Source organism: Chiroxiphia lanceolata, chromosome W (genome assembly GCF_009829145.1).
Source record: "Chiroxiphia lanceolata isolate bChiLan1 chromosome W, bChiLan1.pri, whole genome shotgun sequence".
NCBI classification, from domain to species: Eukaryota; Metazoa; Chordata; class Aves; order Passeriformes; family Pipridae; genus Chiroxiphia; species Chiroxiphia lanceolata.
The window spans coordinates 7,957,886-7,979,721 of NC_045670.1; the positions used below are offsets into that span (position 1 = coordinate 7,957,886).

General features: G+C 39.7%; 1 protein-coding gene and 1 long non-coding RNA gene across 4 annotated transcripts in view; one reads left to right on the top strand and one right to left on the bottom strand.

Annotated features, from left to right (window-relative positions):
• Positions 1-21,836, bottom strand: part of LOC116780030 (kinesin-like protein KIF2A) — a 93,824-nt gene that overhangs the window by 14,009 nt on the left and 57,979 nt on the right. For all 3 annotated transcript variants that reach the window (XM_032674533.1, XM_032674532.1, XM_032674531.1), the window contains exons 7-15: positions 20,909-21,004; positions 18,263-18,317; positions 14,097-14,259; positions 10,825-10,915; positions 10,614-10,677; positions 9,010-9,101; positions 8,565-8,707; positions 7,686-7,890; positions 134-244 (exon numbers count right to left, since the gene is read on the bottom strand). In XM_032674533.1, coding sequence (XP_032530424.1) covers positions 134-244; positions 7,686-7,890; positions 8,565-8,707; positions 9,010-9,101; positions 10,614-10,677; positions 10,825-10,915; positions 14,097-14,259; positions 18,263-18,317; positions 20,909-21,004 — 1,020 coding nt within the window. The remainder of the gene's footprint in view (positions 1-133; positions 245-7,685; positions 7,891-8,564; positions 8,708-9,009; positions 9,102-10,613; positions 10,678-10,824; positions 10,916-14,096; positions 14,260-18,262; positions 18,318-20,908; positions 21,005-21,836) is intronic.
• On the top strand, positions 7,164-20,644 carry LOC116780062. The gene is made up of 3 exons (XR_004354305.1): positions 7,164-7,318; positions 14,862-14,863; positions 20,633-20,644. It is a non-coding gene; the product is annotated as an uncharacterized LOC116780062 (long non-coding RNA).

Below are 21,836 nucleotides of genomic sequence, written 5' to 3' on the forward strand. Positions count from 1 at the left end.
AGGTCAATAAAAAATGAGAAGGGAGTAAGTTATCTGAAATGACTCTGCTGAAAGACTCACTCCAAATATAGTCTCAGTTAATGTATAAAGTTAAATTAATTGTTAAAACATACAGTTAACTAAACAAACTTACCATACAGGTACGGGAGTTTTCTCCTATGAATGAATCTCTTAGCACCTGAGTAAGTTTACTTGCTCTGAATGGTGTATGAGGTTTATTTCGGCCTAAGGCCCTAATGCACTCCTGAAAGAACAAACAGTTTTATATTTCATAAAATCAGAGTAAAAACTCATATTTATACAATCCATGTTAAAGAAAAATACATAATACAAATGGAATTCAAAATCAGAAAATATACGTCTTAGTTATGTTGCTGAAGTTATGTAAGCTTGAATTCAAGAAGTGTTAGGCTTTCATCTCTCATTAAGCTCAGCAGAGAGGTAGCAACTTAAAAAGGACTTAGGAGTCTAAAAACTTTCTGAATCTCATCCAAAATGTTTATATATATTGTATTCAACAACAACAAAAAATTAATTGTTGATGTTAAATCTCCAGACTAACAACTATTTCTGATTATGATCTGCAAAAGCTTGAATGATCTACAGCCTCTGCCAGCAGAAGAAGTGTGGACAGTGACATTATCAGTTAAAAGCAGTAGCTCTGATTCTGGCTCTACCACTGACTTTCTTTAGAAGAAAACACTGGCGCCCAAACTTTCTGAAAGCTTCCACAGGTCACAAACCTAGTAAGTATAGCTCTGTATTGATGAACTCAATATTGGGAAACACTTGAAAATGTAAGTCATTCCCTGTTTTAAAACATTCTTCATGTGAAGGACAGGGATAAGATCTCCCTCCCCTTTCACTCACACAAAGGGTATGGAGCTAAATGACTATTTGCAATTGGTTGGAGAGTTCCAGAGAGAAATACTGTACAGAAGTAAATATTAAAAAATTACTATAGAAGTTACAGCAGCAACTAAGTACAATAGCGCAAACCAAGATCGCACTAAACTTCACTGTAGGAGGCGTGTCCAGGGGTGCAGGGGAAGTACCGAGGGCAGGGAAGCCCAAGGGACATGCGTCGGAATAAGATAACCCCATTGGTCACAAGGTCACATGGTTTTAAGGGATAAAAAGAGCACCGGGTTTGAATAAAGTCTCTTTGATTACCGTCGCATCAGGGAGCTGACTCCATTTCTTTATTATATAAAGACCCACACTTCACTTCTGCCCACTCAGAGCTCTAACATCAGCTAATAAATTACTTCTTACAGAAAGTTCAAATTTAAATTTTTTTTTGCTGTTGTTGTCATATTTTGATCATTAATTCCAGTTTCTGGCTTTGCCTTAATACTTTGTGTACAGGCACCTCTTCAGATTCGAGGCTTCCTTGGTACAGTTTTAACATGTTTACACACAGAACTTCTTCAAACAACTGTACATCAAAATCTTTTCATATTATAGCTTTGCTTTTAGCAGGACTAACAGATGGAATGGCTTTTGTGTTGCATAAATAGTTCTACAATAATTCAGCTAATTCTCAAGCTGCATCCATATCCTTGTGGCCTATTGAAATTTCCTAGAAACAGCTTCTTTCAAAAGCCAGGCTAGAAACTGTAGGATGATAATCTAAGAAAGCATTGCAACTGTGAAACAGCATAAAACAACTAAACAGGTTCAGAATAAAACTGACATGATACGGAACAGAACAAACACAAGGGCAAGCTGGCTTTAACTAAAGTGATTATTTAAAAACTCATCAGCTGAATGTTATAGAATGAACACAGCTCAGATAAACAGAAAGTCCAAAGCTTGTTGAACGTGAATTTCACATGCAATTGCTAAAAAGGACTCAATACTTATAGGTGAGCATAGCAGTGCATTCCTTAAATTTTTTTCATTTGTTTGTACATAACTACGATACTTACATAAGGAGAAAAGCAGATTAGACAGGAAGAGGGGTGACAGAGTTTCAACAAGTGACATTACAAACTAAAACCAGTACAAATGTGTATGTTGAATTACTGATATGGCAATAAGTTTAATTAAGATATTTTAATATACTATAATGATTTTTAGTTTGGTCACCCTTGAAAACATAGAGTTACACTGTCTCCTTCTAAATTAATGGGGTTTTTAACTACTTTTGCTTTTATCACAGCTCAGAAAACCAGGTAACAAAATGACAACACTACTTCTATGTAGAGACATTACAGAAATAATGTCCTATACCAAAAATCTGAACAGTTTAAGACTGATATCCACACGCAAATAGCGAATCTTGGATCAGCACCAAAACCACTTCTCAGAATATACTAGTTCAATTAGAACATGACAGTAACTGCAAGGGTCTTGAATACAAATGAAAAAACCTGTGTAATGTTTTTGGGGATAGATGAAAAATAGAAAACTAACATATAATTGAGAAACATTTATATCTTCCTTTACCACTTTTTAGATCTCTCCAAGGCCTCCACTTATTTTTATTTTCCCTTTTACATATAATTTAGATCATGATCACCAGTACAGCAGTAGCAGAGCCTTTCACTATAATTAAAAAGACAAGTTGTATGAAAATGAACTCATTATGTTGTATGAGTATTGCACTGAAGGCACTAGACAGCACAAAATCAACAAGTAAACTAAAACAAAACCAAAACAGCTTTATTCAATTACATATGGAAACATCTGCTAACATGAACACAATGTTGTTTGCATTGTTTATTTTTATACTAAATCAAAACAGTTTTGCAACTGCTGCTTCCAATTTTTCAACAACATACAATTTTGTAAGGACACATTACAATTTTTTGGTGTTTTGTGAGATCTGTTTAGAGTCTGATACAAGTCTCACAAGTTTATACTAGGATAAAAAATTAGGCACAATTATTTTTATGTTTAGATGCAGTGAGTTTTTGGTGCAGTGAGTAGTAAACCTACGTAAAGCTGACCAACAACTGAGATAAGTTCTGGGCCATTCAAAACCACCATTTTCCCAACTGAGACAAAAAAATTACTTTCCCTATTTAGACTGAACATCTTTCAAACATTATAAAACAAATAATAAAAGCATTTGATTATTTAAATAATATTTCTTAGCTCTCAATGTCTTCTTGATTAATGTATGAAAAACTGCAGTGATTGTATCAGACAATTTGCTATAAAGAGCAGTCAAAAAACTCAAAAAAGAGCAGTGTTTCAGATGTTTCACTGTAGACAAGAGTCCTCAAATCCTCATTTAGGCAAAGTCTCCCAGTATTGGGAGGAGTTTCTTTGGGATAGAAAGACTTCCCTGAAAGTGTTGTCAAATCCTGGAACAGGCTGTCCAGGGCAGTGGTGGAGTCACCATCCCTGGAGGGATTTAAAAGACATGTAGATATGGTACTTGGGGATGTGGTTTAGTAGTGGGCTTGGAAGTACTGGGTTAATGATTGGACTCGATGATGTTAAAGGTCTTTTCCAACCCAAATGATTCCATGATTTCATGAAAAATGGATTCCAACTTTTAAGGGTTATTTTATTTTATTCATTAATTCTTTATGGATGTAGTGCTGTTCTGTTGTTTTCTTATTTAGTTGATTAATTAACAGTGGTAAATAAATCTGTCATAAAAGTGTTCTGGTTTCGGCTGGAATAGAGTGCTGGAACTTCAGTATGAAACTGGAGTCAAAGGTAGCCCAGTGGTGCCACAATTGATATCGCTAATGCGTTTCTCTCAATACCTTTGACAGCAGAGTACAGGTCACAGTTTGTTTTCACTTGGAAGGGTGCCCAGTATACCTGGAATTGACTGCCCCAGAGGTGGAAACACAGCCCTATCATCTGCCATGGACTGATCCAGACTGCACTGGAGCAGGGTAAAGCTCCAGAATACCTGCAATACACTGATGGCATCATCATGTGGGGCAATACAGCAAAGGAAGTTTTTGAGAGAGGGAGGAAAACAGTCCTAATCCTTCTGAAAGACGATTTTACTATAAAACAAAGTAAGATCAAGGGCCCTGTACAAGAGATCCCTTTTTTATTAATAAAATGGCAAGATGAACGTTATCAGTAGCAATGTCTCCACCAACTAGTAAGAAAAAAACAAGCTTTCTTAGGTGTTGTAGGATTTTGGAGAATGCACATTCCAAATTAGTCTGATTGTCAGCCCTTGCTATCAAGTGACCTGGAAGAAGAATGATTTCAAATGGGGCCCTGAGCAACAACAAGACTTTGAACAAATAAAACAGGAAATAGTTCATGCTGTAGCCCTTGGGCCAGTCCAGACAGGGTAAGATGTATAAAATGTGCTCTACAGTGCAGCTGGGGAGAATGGCCATATCTGGAGCCTCTGGCAGAAAGCACCAGAGGAGACTCAAGGTCAACCTCTAGGCTTTTGGAGTCAGGGATACAGAGGATATAAAGCTCAGTATACTGCAACTGAAAAAGAGATACTGGCAGCTTATGAAGGGGTTCAAGCTGTTTCAGAGGTGATTGGTATTGAAGTCCAGTTCCTCCTGGCACCTCAGTTACCCGTGTTGAGTTGGATGTTCAAATGGAGGGTTTCCTCTACGTATCATGCAACTGATGCTACATGGAGTAAGTGGGTCACACTGATCACATGATGAGCTCAAATAGGAAACCCAGTCATCCAGGAATCTTGGAAGTGATTGTGGACTGGTCAGAAGGCAAAGATTTTGGAATGTCACCAGAGGAGGGCTCGTGATCAAGGGGTGGACTTATGGACACTATCGCACAGGTTATCCATTAATGTGAAATGTACTGCAATTAAGCAGGTTAAGCGGTTAAAGCCTCTGTGCTATGGAGGACAACGGCTGAAATATAAGTATGGGGAGGCCTGACAGACTGACTCTATCACACTCCCCCAAACCCATGATGGAAAGTGCCATGTGCTTATGATGGTGGAAGCAACCACCGGATGGCTGGAAACATACTCTGTGCCCCATGCCACAGTCCAGAACACTATCCTGGGCCTTGGAAAGCAAGTCTTATGGCAACACGGTACTCCAGAAAGAATTGTGTCAGACAATGGAACCCATTTCCAAAACAACCTCATAGACACCTGGGCCAAAGAACATGGCATTGTGTGGGTGTATCACATTCCCTATCATGCACCAGCCTCCGGGAAAACTGAACAGTGCAACAGATCACTAAAAACTGCGCTGAGAGCAATGGGTGGGGAAACCTTCAAACATTGACATGCACATTTGGCAAAGGTCACCTGGTTAGTCAACAGCAGAGGATCTGCCAATTGAGCTGGTCCTGCCCAATCAAAACTTTTATGTACTGTAGAAGGGGAAAGAGTTCCTGCAGTGCACATTAAAAACATGTTAGGGAAAACAGTCTAGATTATCCCTGCCTCAGGCACAGGCAAACCCATCTGTGGGATTGCTTTTGCTCAAGGACCTGAGTGCACATGGTGGGTAATGCCTCAAGGGGATTTGATTTTGGGTAAGAATAGCCTCTGAATTAAATTGCATGATGTCAATTGCTATATTATACACTGCTATACTATATTGCTATATTATTAACACTGTATATTATCACTTCTATGGTGGCTATACAGCCATCATCACAAGTCTCTGCCACTCCAGATTTGGGGATCTGAACTCAGTTCCACTTCGATTGCCACATTAACGAAGAATGAACTTTGATGAAGCTGGACAAGTGCAGTAGTGATGGAATCAGAACTGACTTCAGCATGTGTGGGGGTTTTAACCACCACAAAAATCCAAAATCCAATTTCCAGGCTTCCCCCAGCCCTTCCCACAATTTTACCTCAACACCAAAGAGAAACTTTCAGGCAGACACCTCTATAGGGGGAAGGGAAAGTATATACATTCATTCTATACAAATTAAATACTGTACAAGCTAAAAGTAACTATATATATACAATATTACACACTTCTATCATCCTTCTAAGCCCTTCCCTTAATTCAGCCCAGGAGGAGCCCTTCGGCTGATAGGTAAGCAGTCTTTCTCTCATGGGAGTGTTCAGGGAAAAGGGTTTCCTTTGATTCACTCCCCCCCCCCCCAACCTCCAGCTGTTTACTGAAGTCTCTTCTTCCTTACGAAGTCCAAGAAAATAGTTTGAGTCCGTGTTCTCTTGGTTCTGTGCCAATCTCTGCTGTGTGATTCTCTCTCATATGTCTCTCTCCCTCGGTTCCGTAGCTGCTGTAGTTCAGTTTAGCTTATCACGTGCACGTGTCCTGGAATTTTCATTCCTCCTCCGAGTCAGTTTTCGGTTGCCCCCAGTCAAACCTCTGTAGGGCACCCGCCGAGCCTCTCTCTGGTCTGTCTCCAATTTCGCCTGGGTTTTTCTTCCCTGGCATCGAGCCTCCTTCGGTCCGTCTCCTGGCTCAGCTCCAATGCTGAGCCTTCCCTCCACTCTTACAGTGAGAGGGAAAAAAAAAAACCCTCCGCAGTCTGGTTGGAAAGGGGGGGGAGAGGGTCTGGCTCCTCGCAAGGAGTTTGCCTCTCTCTCCCGCTTACCTCATGGTTATGAGTCTCTCTCTCTGTCTCACAACACTCCAATGCTGCCTCCAACCCTAGCTTGGCCAGAGCTGTGGGGCGCAGGGCCCCTCTTCCCCAGAGGGGAAAGGGGCCCTGTCACCCCTGGGCCCTCTCACATGCACACACCGACACAGCAGCAGACACAGCAGCAGACAGACTGACAACTTCTGGCGGTTGTGTATATCTGATTTTTCACAGGAGCGAACAAAACGAGCGGTGATTGGTCCTTCAGGGGAGACTGCCCTGGGACCCAATCACCTCTAGGCCCCCCCCGACTCCCGGGGAGGGCAATTTCAAACCAAGACAGCATGCAACAATCCAACACCACACACCTGCCCTGAAAGACTGTTACGACAAAAGGTCATGGACTAAATGAACTCAATGGACTTTTATAGGTATGGTCCATAGACTAAGGGAATGATATCTGTGTATATCTATCAAAAGACAGGAAAGGTGATAGGGTATTGGGAACTGTGTGACCTGGCATGATGTAAATGGTATGGAATAAGGGGTGGATTTGGTCCTGGTTTTGGTTAAGATAGAGTTAATTTCTTCTCAGTAGCTGTCACAGTGCTGTGTTTTGGATTCAGTATGAGAATAATGCTGATAATACACTGATGTTTTGGTTGTTGCTGAGAAGTGCTTACCCTGAGTCAAGGGCTTTTCAGTGTCTCATGCTCTGCCAGTGAGGAGCTGCACAAGAATCTGGGAGAGAGCATGGCCAGCACAGCTGATCCAAACTGCCCAAAGGGATATTCCACACCATAGAACATCACGCCCAGTATATAAACTGGGAGGAGTTGGCCGGGAGGTTGCTAGCTGGGGTTAAACCACTAAAAAAGGTATCTTTTTTTATCTTTTCTTAATAAAAAAATAGGTGTGTATCAAAAGTGTTCAAATTCAACTACTGGGGATTTTGTTGGGTTTTTTTTTTGTTTTTTAAACTACATGAAAATTGATAGCACAATGTTTCTGCAATGTTTCTACTTGGTAATTACCAAGTGTTTTTTCAGGCATTTAAAGGAAAAACAAGATGTTATTTTACCTGTCACATCAGTAGACAATGTAGACAAGCAAAGCCTGCAAAAACACTTGTTTCAATAGTCATTGCTATTATATGTAGAAGGCTTTCACCTACTCAAAAGCAATGGAAACATTTCAGTTACCTTGAGTGCTAAAAGACTCTTGTTAATTTCCGCACCTTCCAGTCGAGTCTGCCTGTCTGCACTGGAAGTATCTGCTCCTCTTTCATTGCCAGCCAAATCAATCAGAGAAAATTTACCATGCAATTTCCCTTTCCTCCTGAGAATAATCTGAAATACTGCATGGCTTCGAGATGAGTGAGCATTTGCAGATGTCTGGCCAGATGTCCTTTAACAAAACGAAAAAAGGAAGGACATATGAACAGGCAAAGTACCATACATGTTAAACACATTATCCTTAGAACATGAGTTTTTTCAGGGCAGAGTCCTGTTTGTACCCTAATAATTCGATGTGCATAGTATAATTATACCTATTTCTCCAATTCTTCAAACAGAAATGGAAGATTCGTAACATTTTACTACTCTATTAAAAGCAAGAATAATCAGATCTCCAAAGATTTCAGACTATCAGAGAGCTTATATGCAAAATGTCGCATGTGGTATTTTTATCTAATCAGGCAGCAGTCTATCACAAGACTGATTTTAAACATAATACAACTGGATCTTAACAAAATCCCAACTTTTATACTTCTGTCACTACATATCAAGGTCTTTTAGAACTGAAGAATCTGACAGTATTCCAGATTATAAATGATGTGAATTTAAGACAACAAACTGGTTATATAATGTATGCAATTCACATTCTGTAGAAAAATCCGTTATTTCTCTCTAGCTGAGAAACTCTATCTTTATTCAAAAGATAAGCAGTTTTCTTACTTGCAGCCAATATCATCAAAATACCACTGCATATTAAAAAGCCATCACTATGAAGAGACACAAAAAAAAATCTTGTTACAATTCTTTAATTTACAGTGAAAAATTGGTGAAAGCTATGGGAGATACCTGCAGCTGTTGCCTATTTCAATAAGTTTAAGAACATCTTCAACACATTTGACTTCCCGTTCCTGTAATCCCACCACCTGGACTTGCTGTTTACCATCTTCTAATACTCTTAATTTTGCCTTCCTGTTCAACAAGTCAAAAACCTTGGGGAGGAGAGGAACAGAACAGTTATAGAGGAGCTTTAAAGACATTTTTGCTTCAAATCTCATATCAAAATATGCAAAGCATTCCATGCACAATGCTGCTTTAGCAGGGAGGTTGGACCAGATGACCCACTGTGGTCCCTTCCAGCCTGACAGATTCTGTGATTGAAAGAGAAGTGTAAAGAATTATTTGAAATAAAGCTTTCAGTACAAGAAGGAAAAAAATCTTTTATGTGACAAGCTCACAATCTGTTTTGTGTAAAAGAAATTCCACCTTCCTCAGAAAAAGATCAGGTACTTACCTTACCACTATAGATCTCAAAAAATGTTGCATATACTTGAAGTTCTAACTTCTTATAGTTTGGTTTCTTTAGCATTAAAAAGACATCTCTAGCTGTGAATATATTTATAAAAAAAAAAAAAGAAATGTAGTTATGTATTTTCATTTAGTGAAGACTCATTAATGCATAGCGGTCTATTTTATAGCATCTCGTATTTTGCAAGTGTAATAGTCAATCAAGTCAAACAAATAAAAAACACTGCAGTTTAAACTGCCACATTCCATTGGAAGATGCAGAAGACTCCAAAATTGTAAACTCAATCATCATTTATATTTTTTATATTTTTGAAGTTATATATATATATTTACCTTACTGTGTAAAATCTGCACACCTAGGAACTATTTTTTATGTTACCGAAGTTCCACTGTAATGCAAAATATGTAGACTTTTATGTTTGTACAACAGGAAGTAGAAATGTATTGACCTCGACTAATGTTATAGTTTCTTTTTTTTTTTTTTGGTGAATTTCCCACACCAGCAGTCTGCTAGGATAAGATGAACCGTTGTTTTCTAGTTCGGAGTCTAATTGCCTCCCATTGAAAAGCTAATGACTTTTCTCAGCAAAAAGCGGGACTTTTGTTTTCCTCTGCCTCTGCCTGAGGCAGTAGGGGAAGGTAGCAGCAGCAGCCAGAGGGAAAGGGGCGGCGGGGGGAGGGGGCGGGGGGAGGGGGCGGGGGAGGGGAGGCGGTAAGGGAAAAGGGGCTGGCAATTTTTGGTTGGGCATTTTTGGCTTGCGTTTTGCTGGGCATTTTAACTTGGGGGGGGGGGGAGTCACATGGTGTGGGCTGGAGTGGTTCGGTCTGGTTTTTGGATCGCTCGCCTAGCTCAGGAGGGTGTGGGGGTCGCTGCCTGCATCTTTTCTTCCCCCTCCTCCCTTCCCGTGTCGGCAGCAGTTTGCATTCATCTACAAGGGGGTCCCAGCCAGAGCCAGCCTTCGATAGCGTGAGTCCACAGAAGCCCATGAGGAGAGCAACCACCCTTCCCCCTTGTCCCTTGCCGTGCCGGCGGCGGCCCGCGCCCTCCGGGAGGTCGACCCAGTTGCCTCCGCGCGCGCCGATGCCCGTGGGAGCGGCAGCCACCAGAGCCCGACAGCGCCCCCTGCCGGCCGCCAGTAAGTAACTGCAGCCTTCGCTTCTCCCGAGGCACAACAGCTCCCCTTGCTGGGTGAAAGGGAGTCACTGCAGCTCCAGCATTTCGCCAGAGCCCAACAGCGCCCCCTGGTGACAGTGAGTGAGGCACTGCAGCCCCTGCCTCCCAAGGCACGCCAGTGCCCCCTGCTGGGTGTGGTTATAACTGCGCCAAAAGGCACAAATACTTAATTGTTTTCGGTGAAAGTTTCAGTTACGGTATTGTTGCTTGTTCTGTTTTGTTATATATATATTTAGTAAAGAACTGTTATTTCCTTTTCCACACTTTTTCACCTGAAGTCTCTTAATTTCAAAATTATAATAACTTAGAGGGAGGAGTTTGTTTTTTTCCTATTCCGCCATCCTTGGCAGACATTTTTGTCTTGATAAACTAAAACAACTAATTTTCAAAAAGCCACAAGAAGTATAAAGTCTCACCTGCAAGTGCATATATTCCTTTAGAACAATCTTGTTTTTTTCCTGAAAAGTCACCACCCATAGTCTAAATTAAAAAAACAAAAAAGACCAAAAATACACTATAAAGATCATAGAACTGTAACTTACATATTTGTTACTTATTAGAATTAGAATTAGAAGTGTATCATACATAAAAAGAAGTGTATTGCTGAAATGTAGAAGAAATACTTACATGGGTTTTTCCACTGCCTGTTTGTCCATATGCAAAACAAGTGGCCATTCCCCTTTCAAATATGGTCTCTACTAATGGTCGAGCTGTAAACCTTAAATGCAAAAAACAACAGTACTTAAGAAATTTAATTACTTTAAAATCCCACACTACCACAAGGGCACTATAAATTTTAATGCCAGAAGTGACAAAACTGGTTCTGTACTTTGAGAGGCCAAAGGACATCACATTAATTCCTGAACTAAAGAGGCTACCAACTCTAAGGCATTCAAATATCCTAGACAATTAAAGAAAAGCTACAAGGTGTTTCCCATTTATTTTACAAAAACATTATCTTCCTTCAAACCCTCAGAAAAAAAATTTCTTGTTTTAGTGATGCAACATGGCACAGTTTATTACATGGAGTTTGGAGCTCCCTAAAAAAGGCACCATTATAAGATACAGAAGTAGGACAGTGCAGCCGATAAATACTTAGATTTTGCCAATACAAAAATTCCACTATAGTTTTTTTTCCCTAAATCAGCTTCCAAGATTAAGTTTAGATGACAGATGGCCAAAAAAACATTGCACGTGTTTAAATATTTTGAGAACATAGTTATGCTGAGAGACGGCTCAATAAAACTTGTACCCAAGCTCATCAGAATGGAAAAATCCATGTGCCAAAAATATTTTCCAAAGTATAATTTTTCTATTTTAGAGAATTAATTTTTACTTAAATAAATATAGCTATTGCTCCTACTTCAGCTGCTTATCACCATTACTTCATTAAAACCTCCAAAAGCAAAGAGTAACTTTATGGAGGGTTACCTCCACCAGGTGATGGAGCTAAGAGTCTGTCTTTCTAAACTTTTTCCAGGTGTTTACAAATAAAGTATGTTTAGTGACAGAAACAAGAATGATTGTTTACAGAAACGCTGAGGTGTTACAACATCCTTTCATTCCACTTTGGAACAAACACAACATTACTTATGAAAATAATATGGGCCATTCAGCAACCAAGGGTTATGCAAAAATCTAACTGAATCATCAGTTTTCATCAAAAATGTACCAGATGATTCCTGATCAGCCTTAGACTTGTTTGCATCCTCCAATTATATACCTCTTTTGTCCTCAAGAGGATATTCTCAATCAATTTCAGGAAACCTATCCACCTAAGAAGCACATTCCATTATCTCTGTTTAACTGAGTTTGAAATTATTTATTTTGATGATTTATAAAAAATTGACTTTATTATATGTATTTTAAAATAAAGCAAAATACAAACATATCTAGAAAAGTTATTGTAAAGCATTATACAACTCCAAATGGTACCATGCCAAAACAGTCCAACTTTCCTTCTAGTAGAACCTTTATTTGCAATCTTGATCATTCAGAAATATAAACTCTGATTCTCCTTTAAAATTCAAAAGGCATTTCAGTTTTTTAATACTAAAGAAAACTTGCAACTCAGTGTTGTGCCTCAAGGATTCAAAAATACTTAAAATACAGTTTAAGTAAAATAATAATAAAAAATAAGAGTAGTACATTTCTTGAGAACATTTTTCAGTATAGAAATATAATGAGCAATTTTAGCATACTGAAGAAAACTGAAGTAACTTGTCATACTTTTTTTTTCCCCTGCTGTGACCCTGATCATTCTGGTTAGAGCAGGCAATGATACCTATTTTCCTCTTAATTGTGTTATTACAGGAGGCCTTGAAGCAGATTTTCCTTCATGTAATAATCATTATTCTGCCGTATGAGGGAGAAGAAAAAAGCCTGTACTGCTACACAGACTAGAGATTTATTGTTTCAGTATGAATACAAACATCTTTCAATATTTTCCCATATTACTATTAATTTATTATGCAACTAATAAAAATTTTGCAGAAGAAACTCAGCACAAAAACATAATAACATTGTATGTCAAAACCAGCCCTTACATTTAAACACTATGCTCACAAAGACAAATAACATGAAGGAGAGAGATTACAAGAACCGGTTGTTAAGCAGGAGGAAAACTGTTGCAAGAAGCTGTAAGAAAAAGGATAGACAGAAAAGCAAAACTCAAGACAAAGGAAGGACATGGGGTGGAGACCCCTTTGAGCCCTTCCAAGAAATGTCTCAAACACTCTCTCACCTCCAGTGTTGTTTGACTGCATCTCTAGCCAAGTATTTTTTGAATCTGAGTCACTTCCCCCCCCTCTTGTGTTGGAAAGTCCTAAGGGATACTGACTCTCTACCCAATAAGTGATCAGGGAGAGCCAGGAAGTGACCTCTCAGCTATGTCAGAAGAGGTTTGAGCAGTGCCAAGACAACAGCTGCCTAAAAAGACCAGAGCTCAACTGCTACCCTATTTGAAGATGTTATCTCCCTGTGACAGAGGCACATTTCACCAGCTAGATCACTCTCTCAGCTCTTTACTATCAAGAAAGAAAAGATGCTACCAGTAGACAATCATTAGACAAATTTCCAAGGGCACAGTTTTGCTGTTTAGAAGTTTTTTCATTAGTGTAAACTGACAGACTAAGAAGTTTTTACTTTTGCTACACTTCTCCTCTTATTTATATCAAGTATAAGACACCAGTTTTGATTTTCAAGGTCTTTTAATAATTCTCTTATCCACCAACAGGATGTTAGCATCTAACATCAGTCAGGATATGATGCCAACTTTCACTTCCTAATTGTTGGATTAAAAACGAGAATTAAGATAATTCTCTGTCCCTACTCCTTAAGGCTATAGGAAGCACTTTCTAAGCATAAGGGAAATTATCTTAATCAAATTCCTTTCTAATATCAATATTCCTTGCAAAAATATTCACAATATTTAGACTGTGTACCAAGATTACGACCTGTCATGGTGTCTAACCTTGCCTTCTACTGTATCTAATCCATTTAGCAACTTATACAAGGTAAACAACTACTTCTAAACAAGTTTTTTAAAATACTGTGTGCATTATTCTGTTCTAACTGTGGGAGTGAAACAGAAGAATAAAGGAGAAAATGGAGATCCAAATACCTTGGGGTCTCTCCATACTCTTTCCCCACCCTCTCCTGATTTGTTTGCCTCCTGAGGAGGCAATACACACTAGAGCCTGGAAAGGTCTTGGAGAACTGAGACCAGGATTCAGGATAAACAGAGCTAAACCAAAAGTGAACAGGCAAAAGAATGGAGTTAGCAATATGCATATCTGATAACACACAGAATATAAGTCCATGACCAAGGTAAGCCCACAGCTATTGACATTGGAGATATATGAGAAAAAAGATTCACCAAAGAAACCACATACACATACCTGTAAACCATTTCATTAGGAGCCGTGTCATCAAAGGCATAATCAAAACGAAAAGTTTGGTTTTCTAGGTACCTTGTTAAATCCACTTTTTGTTTTGGTTCATGTACCATCACAACATCTTTATTAGGAATCGTTATTACATCAAGGTCTTTCATTAAAGTTTCTATAAAATAAATGAAATACATATATTTAAGTAGCAACACATCACTATTTTTTACATATTTTCATTGTTTACACTCTTTAATGTCTCAGATAACACAGCTCCTGCAAGTAACAACACTGCAATGAACTTGGGCTTCTGATACCTAGATAGTAATCTGCTAAGTAAGATATTTCATTTTTGAAGTCGTCGTCCTATCTTACCAAGTGCTAGAAGGTAAAGAAAGGTTGTACAAAGTCGACTAGAAAAGCTAAGATCATTAATGATAGCACTATCATTATAACTTCATTTTAAAATTATCTTTTTATTTTTCGGAAATCCTTAAAGTTATAGTCATATGTTCATAGCTTTCAAAAAGAAAAAAACTGTTTTCATTCTACACAGACATTTTCAATTGTGTATTCCTCCTGGAATCTCAAGTATACATCTTTAATATAGAATTTCTCTAAAGGAAAATCTTTTCTTTAAATTATTTGTAAGGAGAAAAAGCTGAACGTGTTAATGATGCTTCCTATCACTAGGAATGAACAAAAGCCATCTAGACGTGATTTCAATAGTGAGTCCCCAGGTTATAATTACTACACAGCACTACAATTTATTGCTAGTTGTTGTATGAGATATGACTCAGCAAAACAGAGAACCCAGTGATCCATGATATGCACAAAAATAAAGATTCTTTCTGTGTACATTCAGGATGACTAATGTGTCCTACTTCCTGAAAAGTCAATCCACAGAATGATTGGTGTTGAGAACACCTAAAGACTTTGGTGATAATTCTGTGTTTGTGAGACTGACAGAAATTGATTTGTACACTTGATTTCTATTAAATTATTTTAACATCTTACGGTATTTCAAAATACAGAACATGAAAGGGGAAAGATAATATTATTGGCGTGTTGTTATTGCAATAATAAAGGAAAAACTATATTTTTTCTTTTCAAGGTATTACAGACTAATATCTTCGATTTCTTTATACTTTATATAATTTTATATAATTTTAAAATGTGACAAAAGAAATATTGTTTCTTATGAACTTTCAAAATTAAAGTGAATGTTCTCAGAATACTGCATTATGTGGGTACAAGATTATCTCTATGGTTCCTCGGCAGCATAGATTATTTCATTAATACCTTTTATTATAGCCTATTCCTAAAAATGCAAAATAACTTTAGTGCCAACCTCATTTTTACTTAGGCACTCATCTTCCTATCAGTGCTTCAGAACTACTTTTTGAGAGCCCCAAACCACTAATACCCAAGATATACAACTTGCACAGAATCAAGTCCCACTTCTGAATCCTAATTTATGCCTCATGACAACTTGCTATCAATTACTGTATTTTCACTTTCTCCACCTTCAATGCAGGTTGAAGGCAACGTTCCCCCCAAATGTATCACATCTCTTGAGTCATATTTTATTAAAGATAACCTCCAATGCTAAAACAGAAATTGAACTGTTACCAGACTTGTATATTGAATGCCCTTATTACATAGGTTGTGAAAAATAGTTTCAATCAATCAATTTTTGCGATTATGCATTCCTTTCAGATCAATAAAAGAAAAAATACATGGAATAAGAAAACAGCAAAAGTAAAAATAAACAAAAAAGGTAGGGGAAGCAGCAATCTGTAGGGGAAAAAATAAGACAAAAGAAAACTAACTATATACTGACATCAACATATGTTTTCCCTTTCCCTTTTCTATACAATTCTCACACGTTCCTCTGGATATCCTCCAGATAATCCTCAATGTGTAGTTGACAGTACAAAAATAATAAATTCATCCCATGTTGTTTCAAAGTTCTTTGAGTTCTTAAGTTAAAAAAAAATAACAAAGAGAAGGAAAGAAATGTCTTTCAAAATGAAAATCAGCTAACTTTAGTGCTAGATTCAGACAGGATGCAATCCAGAAGCATTTACAGTTCTTAATTTCCCATGAAAGTAAAGAACTTCATAGAAAGATCGGGATTTAGCTGGAGTTGAAAAACTAAATGTTTTTTTTGGGGAGGGATACAGACTCCAGTCTGATCAGCAGGCAGTAAGAAAAAAAGTAGTAATGCTAATCATACTAGAAAAGAAGTCACTAGGGAGTGATTTCAGTACCTAAAAATAATTGTTTAGTGCCATTCCATATGCCCTAAGGTATCCTGCCCAGCCCCGAGCAACAACTCCAGGAGATACAAGTCTCCAGTTTGTCTATAACCTGCTAATCCTGCAAGGATATCTTGGACACCCTTGAACACCTGTCGTGGTTTGAGCTCCCCAAAAATCCAATTTTCAAGCCTCCCACAATTTGTTTCAGTGTGAGAGGGGTTTTCAGACATAACACATCTACTAGCATGGGGAAATTATATCAAAATTTATTACTAACACAATAAATATTATAATACCTTTATATACAACAATTCTAACTATCTCTCCTACGGTAAAGTAATATATTTACATAGATCAAATCCCTCCTTTCCCTCCAATAAAAGTTCAGAAGGAAAGAAGAAGAAATCTTTCAGGGCAGCACAATCTCTTCCAAGCAGTAGATTCACTTTGCCGTAGTTGGAAATTCCATCTCTCTCTCTCTCTTCGTTACAACGCAGGGGGTTTTTCTCTCATGCCCCTCCAGCCCTTCGGCTCCAACCAAAGGTCGCTCCCGTGGGTTGCAAAGCAGGGATAAAACTTGCCTTACCACAGTCATATCACAGGGTGCAAGGCATCCCATGAAAGTTCCTTCCTTGGGGGGTTAAGTTCCCCCCGAGTCATAACGTTTAGGGGCTCTCAGTTCAGTTTTTGCCCCAAGCGTTCTAACAGAGCTCCTTTGCTCTGTCTCTGCTGCAAACGTGGCAGGGGAGGGTCACTTCCCCTGCATTCTGTCCTGGTCCAGCTCACAGGATGTCTCCAGGTTCTCAGCTCTTCTTTCTCTCTCTAGCTGCTGCTGCATTTTGGAACTCACTTCAAATAGAAGTCCACCTCTCTTTCCAAAAGAGGGTCTCTAAAGGGGTTTTGGAGATATTTAATTCAGTCTTACCCCAAAACAGTCTCTACTGAGTTTTCTCTGCTCTGTTGCCAGCTCTCCCTCCTGCAGGACATCTCTGCATCTCTCAGCCTGGCTCCATGCCATCTCACTGCTTGCTGGCTATCTTTTTGGCTTTCAGCCACAGCTCTCCACTCAGCACTGCCTCTGCCGCCGCTCCAGCGTCTTTCTGCTGCCCACTCACAGTGGAGAAAACTCCCCCCAGCCTTTGGCTATGGCACCTGGTCCAGTTTTAATACTGTTCCGGGTCCCTCGCAGCCCAGTCGGGGGCTGAGGGCCTTGGCCCCCAGGGGGGTTCACTGGCCCCTCTCTCAAACACGTGGCGTCTCAAGTCATGGCTGCCTCTCTTCCAGCTACGTAATCAGGTCTCCTTTTCTGGTCTGTTGTAATATGTTAATTTCACAGGGGCGAATTGTAACTTCTGATTGGCTCTACACCAAGAACACCACCCCCCGGGGTTAACCACTTTCCAACTCCAGGGGAAAATCCTTTTTAACCCACGACAACACCTTAAATGTCAGAAGACACCAACATTCAAGCACCTGAATTGTACCCTTGATGTTTGATTCAAGACTTGAAAGTACAAATATACAGGTATAAAAAAAGTGTAGAAAAATTTTCATTGAGTAGCTCACTGATCAGGTGATCACTTAAAGAATAGTTTAAAAAAATGGTGATCCTAACACAATGTAAGAATACTGAAGAAATTACAGTAGAATTAATTCCCAGATCAACTAAATACATCCTAGATGACCTTGGGAAAAAATTACACTACATAAAATGGTGACAGTTAAACTACTTTTCTCCCAGTCTTTATTCAGGTTATGATAAGTTTATGAATTTTCTGGGTGCTTCACACATATTGTCTAGTATAAGTGTTTCATCTTTGATCAGTATTTCTAGATCTCTTTAATACAAATAATATTACTATCAGAAGCAGCTTTTCAGAGAAAAAAAATCTGCAAAATCTTAAATGGTCATACCTTTTTTATTGAGTGGTCGTTTTCGTACACAAACACATATCTTGTGCTCATCAATCTACAAAGGAAACAATCTTTCAGTGAACTATATCCCCATTCCAGTTATACAATATTTTACTTCTATTCTTGAATAATAATATCATTTAAACAAAGAGAAATTTACAAGACAGTGAGTCATCTGAATGTGTAAAAGCCCCTTGCATCTGCACAATAACCTAGAACCCAAAAGGGAGAACCCAAACTAAAACACAAAGCCAAAATGCATAGGCAGTGGAGGCAGTGAAACATATCCTGGGGAGATCATAGGGATATGGTTTGGGAGTGCAGGGAGGAGATCAGGAAAGCCAAGGCGCAGCTGGAGCTGAACTTGGTTAAGGACATGAAAAATAACAATAAAGGTTTCTACAGGCTCATGGGATAAGAAAGAAAGATAAAAGAAACCGTACACCCACACCCACCCCCCAATGAGCAAAATGGGAGACCTGGCTACTCGGGCCATGGAGAAAGCTGAGGTACTCAATGAGTTTTTTGCCTTCGTCTTAACTGGCAAGTGCTCCAGTCACACTGCCCAACTCACAGAATCCAAAGGCAGGGGCTGAGAAAATGAAGTACCACCCACCAAAGGAGAAGATCAGGTTTGAAACCAACTAAGGAACCTGAAGGTGCACAATTCCCTGAGACCTGACAAGATACATCCATGGGTCCCGAAAGAACTGGTTGAGGAAGTGGCTAAGCCACTATCCATCATATTTGAAAAGTCATGGCAGTCTGGTGAAGTTCCCGTGACTGAAAAAGGGGAAACATAATCCTGATTTTTAAAAAGGGAAATAAGGAAGACCCAGGGAACTACAGGCCTGTCAGACTCACCTCAGTGCCTGGTAAGATCATGGAGCAGATCCTCCTGGAAATTAAGCTAAGGCACATGGAAAATAAGGAGGTGATTGGTGACAGCCAACATGGCTTCACTAAGAGCAAATCACAGAATCACAGAATAGTTAGGGTTGGAAGGGACCTCTGGAGATCACCCAGTCCAACCCCCCTGCCAAGGCAGGTTTACCTAGAGCAGGTGACACAAGAATGTGTCCAGGTGGGTTTTGAATGTCTCCAAAGAGGGAGACTCCATGACCTCCCTGGGCAGCCTGTCCCAGTGCTCTGCCAGCCTCAACATAAAGAAGTTCTTCCTCATGTTGAGGTGAAACTTCTCGTGTTTTAGTTTATGGCCATTGCTCCTTGTCCTGTTGCTGGGCACCACTGAAAAGAGTCTGGCACCATCCTCTTGGCACCTGCCTTTGAGATATTTATATGCATTAATTAGATCTCCTCTCAGTCTTCTCTAGACTAAACAGGCCCAGCTCCTACAGTTCTCTCCTCATGAGAGGTGCTCCAGACCCCTAATCATCTTTGTGGCCCTCCACTGGACCCTGTGCCTGACAAACTTGGTGGCCTTCTACAACGGGGTTACAGCATCAGTGGATGAGGGAAGAGTGACTGATGTCATCTACCTGGAATTGTGAAAAGCATTTGACGCTGTCCCGTGTGACATCCTGGTCTCTAAACTGGAGAGACATGGATTTGATGGATGGACCACTTGGTGGATAAGGGATTGGCTGGATGGCTGCACTCAAAGAGCTGTACTCAATGGCTTGATGTCCAAGTAGAGACCAGTGAGGAGTGGCATTCCTCAGGTGTAGTGGATTTCTATGGCTGGGTTTCGGTAGCGGGGGGGCTACATCAGGGGTTGGTACTGGGACCAGGACTGTTTAACATCTTTATCGGTGATATGGACAGTGGGATCAACTGCAACCTCAGCAAGGTTGCAGATGATACCAAGCTGTGTGGTGTGGTAGACATGCTGGAGGAAAGGGATGCCATTCAGAGGGACCTTGATAGGCTTCAGAGTTGGGTCCGTGTGAAGTTTGTGAAGTTCAACAAGGCCAAGTGCAAGGTCCTGCACCTGGGTCAGGGCAATCTCAAATATGGATACAGGCTGGACAATGAGTAGGTTGAGAGCAGCCCTGCCAAGAAGGACTTGGAGGTATTGGTGAATGAGAAACTGAATATGAGTTGGCAGTGTGTGCTCACAGCCCAGAAAGTGAATCGCATCCTGGACTGCATCAAAAGTGTGACCAGCAGGTCGAGAGAGGTGATTCTCCCCCTCTACTCTGCTCTTGTGAGACCCCACCTGGAGTACTGCATCCAGCTCTGGGGTTTCCAGCATAAGAAGGATGTGGACCTGTTGGAGCAGGTCCAGAGGAGGCCATGAAGATGCTCAGAGGGCTGGAGCACATCTGCTATGGAGACAGGCTGAAAGAGTTGGGACTGTTCAGCCTGGAGAAGAGAAGGCTCTGGGGAGACCTTATAGCAGCCTTCCAGTACCTAAAGGGGGCCTACAGGAAAGATGGGGAGGGACTTTTTATCAGGGAGTGCAGTGATGAGGGGGAACGGTTTTAAACTAAAAGAGGAGAGATTTAGATTAGATGTTAGGAAGAAATTCTTTACTGTGAGGGTGGTGAGGCACAGGTTTCCCAGAGAAATTGAGGATACTCCCTCTGTGGAAGTGTTCAGGGCAAGGTACATACATTGAAAAAATTGGAAACAGAGAGCAAAATTTAGAAGGATAAAAAATTTCCACATCACTCAGGTACTTACAGGATCTGTAGTTGTCAGTGGTCTATAATCCAAACTTCCCCTGAAATCTCTTATCATACACATAATTTCATAATTTGGGTTTGTAGCGTCAACATCCTAGGGAAATAACCAACAGAACTTCTAATATACTTTTTTCCTGAAATGAACTCATTTCAATAACTTCTAAATGTACTTGAAAAAAAATCCACATTAACTGAAATGTTAATTTTTCTCCAAAACACCAAAAAAGTCTCAACTGCAAGTTTAATGCCTTTTTCCATTCTGATGTAGCTAATTTACTGATCATAAAGCAAAACAATTATATGCTTTCTATTTAATATTTTTGGTTGGCATGTATTAGAAAATAGTTTTGGATTGGGGACTCATTAAAATTCTACTAAAGAAAGAAGTGACTACTGGTTTTGCAAAAATCTTCACGTTAAAGAAACACAGCTGAACAATTGCACAACAGATAGCATATACAGTCAACGCTTCTTAATCTGAGATACGGTGGTCCAACAGACAAATGGATAGTCTCTATTATACAGGTACAAAACACACTGCAGAATAAAGTGCAGGTGCCCCAGCCACTCTAAACACAATCCTGCTGTATCCAAGTTGGTTAAAGGAGGTTGATCCTACTTGCTGGTCCTCACTTAACTCCTGTAGTTACTTGGATGCATTGGAAACTGTTCTAACACTCCTAGACCCCCCAAAAAAGCAGAATCAATCCAAATGATACACAGTAGGCTATATCCAGGCACACAAGATCTCCTGTCCCTAAACTTGGAACCATGAGTATCTGAGTGAATGGGCATATAAAAGGTCAAGCTCAGAGCCCCTCTAAACCTTGCAAAGCCTGAGCTACTGAGCCTGTTGTGGGCTGTGCTGGTTCACTGCATAATCATTCAAATGTCCTTCCTGTGAGTTCTCCCTGCAACTATCAGTT